The following is a 1,752-nucleotide window of genomic DNA, read 5'->3' as shown; positions in this document are numbered from 1 at the left end:
TTGAAGAGCCAGCTAACCAGAGGTTGCAGTCAGGTGCGATGTTGTCCTCTTGAGTAACTCTCTCCTCATTTCTCAGGTCTAAATTTCTTATAGTTATCGAACCTTTTATATTTGATAATTATTCTAAACCAAGAATTCAAAATCTATACAGAATTAGAATCATTATGACGGGGATAAGTACAAGATTTTGTACATCATGTAATTCAGGTCAAACTTATTATTCAATATATCAATTATGCAATTTAATTAAGATGTTAAAATTATTATTATTATTATTATTATTATTATTATTATTATTATTCTACAACAATGTTGTGATCTTTGTCTTTGTCTTCCTCTTGGTTGTATTATTTGTCCTTGTCATCGTCTTCCCTATCACTTTTAAGGGAGCTAAGGTTCGTAGCATCCTTTTCAGCAACAACTTCAGAATCAAAAGAAGGGAGTAAAGGAGCACCAATGGGATCAGCATTAGATTCATGAGATGTGATATCAGCAGACTCTTCCGTAGGAATATCAGCAGTGCCTTTTTTACCTGTAAAAAACAACAATATTATTATGCGGAGAATCAAAACTGAAAGCAAATTCGAGACACTAGAAATCTATTACATCCTTGAGGAGGCAGATCAATGTCCAACGGCTGATGAGGAAGATTGTTGTTCGATATCATCATCGTTCCATGGGCGCCACCTGAACTTTCCACCATCTCCTGAGTCGCGTCATTCGGGATTGGACTCGGAGGGATAATCTTGAAACATAAGTTACACAAAGACAATAAACATTTAGTTTTATCATATATTAAAATATATATAACATGTAGAGATCAATATTAAACTTATTAAACACATTGTTACTTACCTGTGAAGAAGAGTTAGTGAACATATTTGGAGATTGCAAAGATGGAGAGAGACTACTGAATCCTGGAGATGTTACGCTAATAGGAAAATGAACAAGATTCTGGTTCCCGAAAGAATTAGCAAATCGGCTGATGCCTTCCATATTGAGCGGTGGAATATCTCTTCCTATCCTTGCAGACACTCTTTCAACGATACCACCAGATCTTCGTTCAGACTGAGGAGTTGTTAAGATGGTTCCAGACGACGTCTCACTGATCGGTTTTGTACCATTGTCGTTTGAATTATGATCACTCATTTTTGTTAGGGAGAAAACCCTGAAATATTAACAAAAACCGCATAAAAACAAAAAGATCATTGAAAACAGAAAAACTATTTGGAATTCAAATAATGTAATGTGAAGGTTGTATAATTTGGGAGATTTTAAATAAAGTAATGAATAATTTATTTATAGAAGTAAAGGAAAAACCGTTTTCTTCAAACGAAACTAGGTAATGTGTGTGCTGAATAGAAGGGAGGTGGCTTTCTTATAGTAAACATCAACCATTTCATTTTGGTAATTGTTTTATGTGGTCAAACTTTCCTAAATGGTAACAATTTCATGTGGTCAAACTTTGGTCATCCAAGTGTCAGCAATTTCTTAAGAGGTTTTAATTAATATTTACATCTTTTTCAGTTTTTATGAAAGGTGTATACTTCAGTCCGGTTTTATCAAAACAATACCGAAAGCTAAACATGCGGGTTTGGTTAATTCAGAATATTCAGTTCGGTAGTTCATTTTCGGGTTAGTTCGGTTCAACTTACATATTACCGAATTAACCAGAAATAGAGTTTGGTACAGTATTCGGTTAGTTCGGTTTTAAAAAGCCTACCAAAATGTTTTATTACAGTTAGATATCGG

At 34.0% G+C, this 1,752-nt stretch overlaps 1 protein-coding gene across 1 annotated transcript; it reads right to left on the bottom strand.

The window, feature by feature from the left end:
* Positions 1-347: 347 nt before the first annotated feature.
* On the bottom strand, positions 348-1,149 carry LOC125583374 (probable WRKY transcription factor 10). Its single transcript, XM_048750223.1, has 3 exons — positions 856-1,149; positions 607-745; positions 348-532 (listed from the first exon to the last, which is right to left on the bottom strand). The coding sequence occupies exons 1-3, from the start codon at positions 1,147-1,149 to the stop codon at positions 348-350; spliced, it is 618 nt and encodes a 205-aa protein (XP_048606180.1).
* Between the last annotated feature and the right edge of the window lie 603 nt (positions 1,150-1,752).

The sequence above is a fragment of the Brassica napus genome, chromosome C3, assembly GCF_020379485.1.
Source record: "Brassica napus cultivar Da-Ae chromosome C3, Da-Ae, whole genome shotgun sequence".
Classification (NCBI taxonomy): domain Eukaryota; kingdom Viridiplantae; phylum Streptophyta; class Magnoliopsida; order Brassicales; family Brassicaceae; genus Brassica; species Brassica napus.
This window is presented reverse-complemented; position numbering and strand designations above follow the sequence as displayed.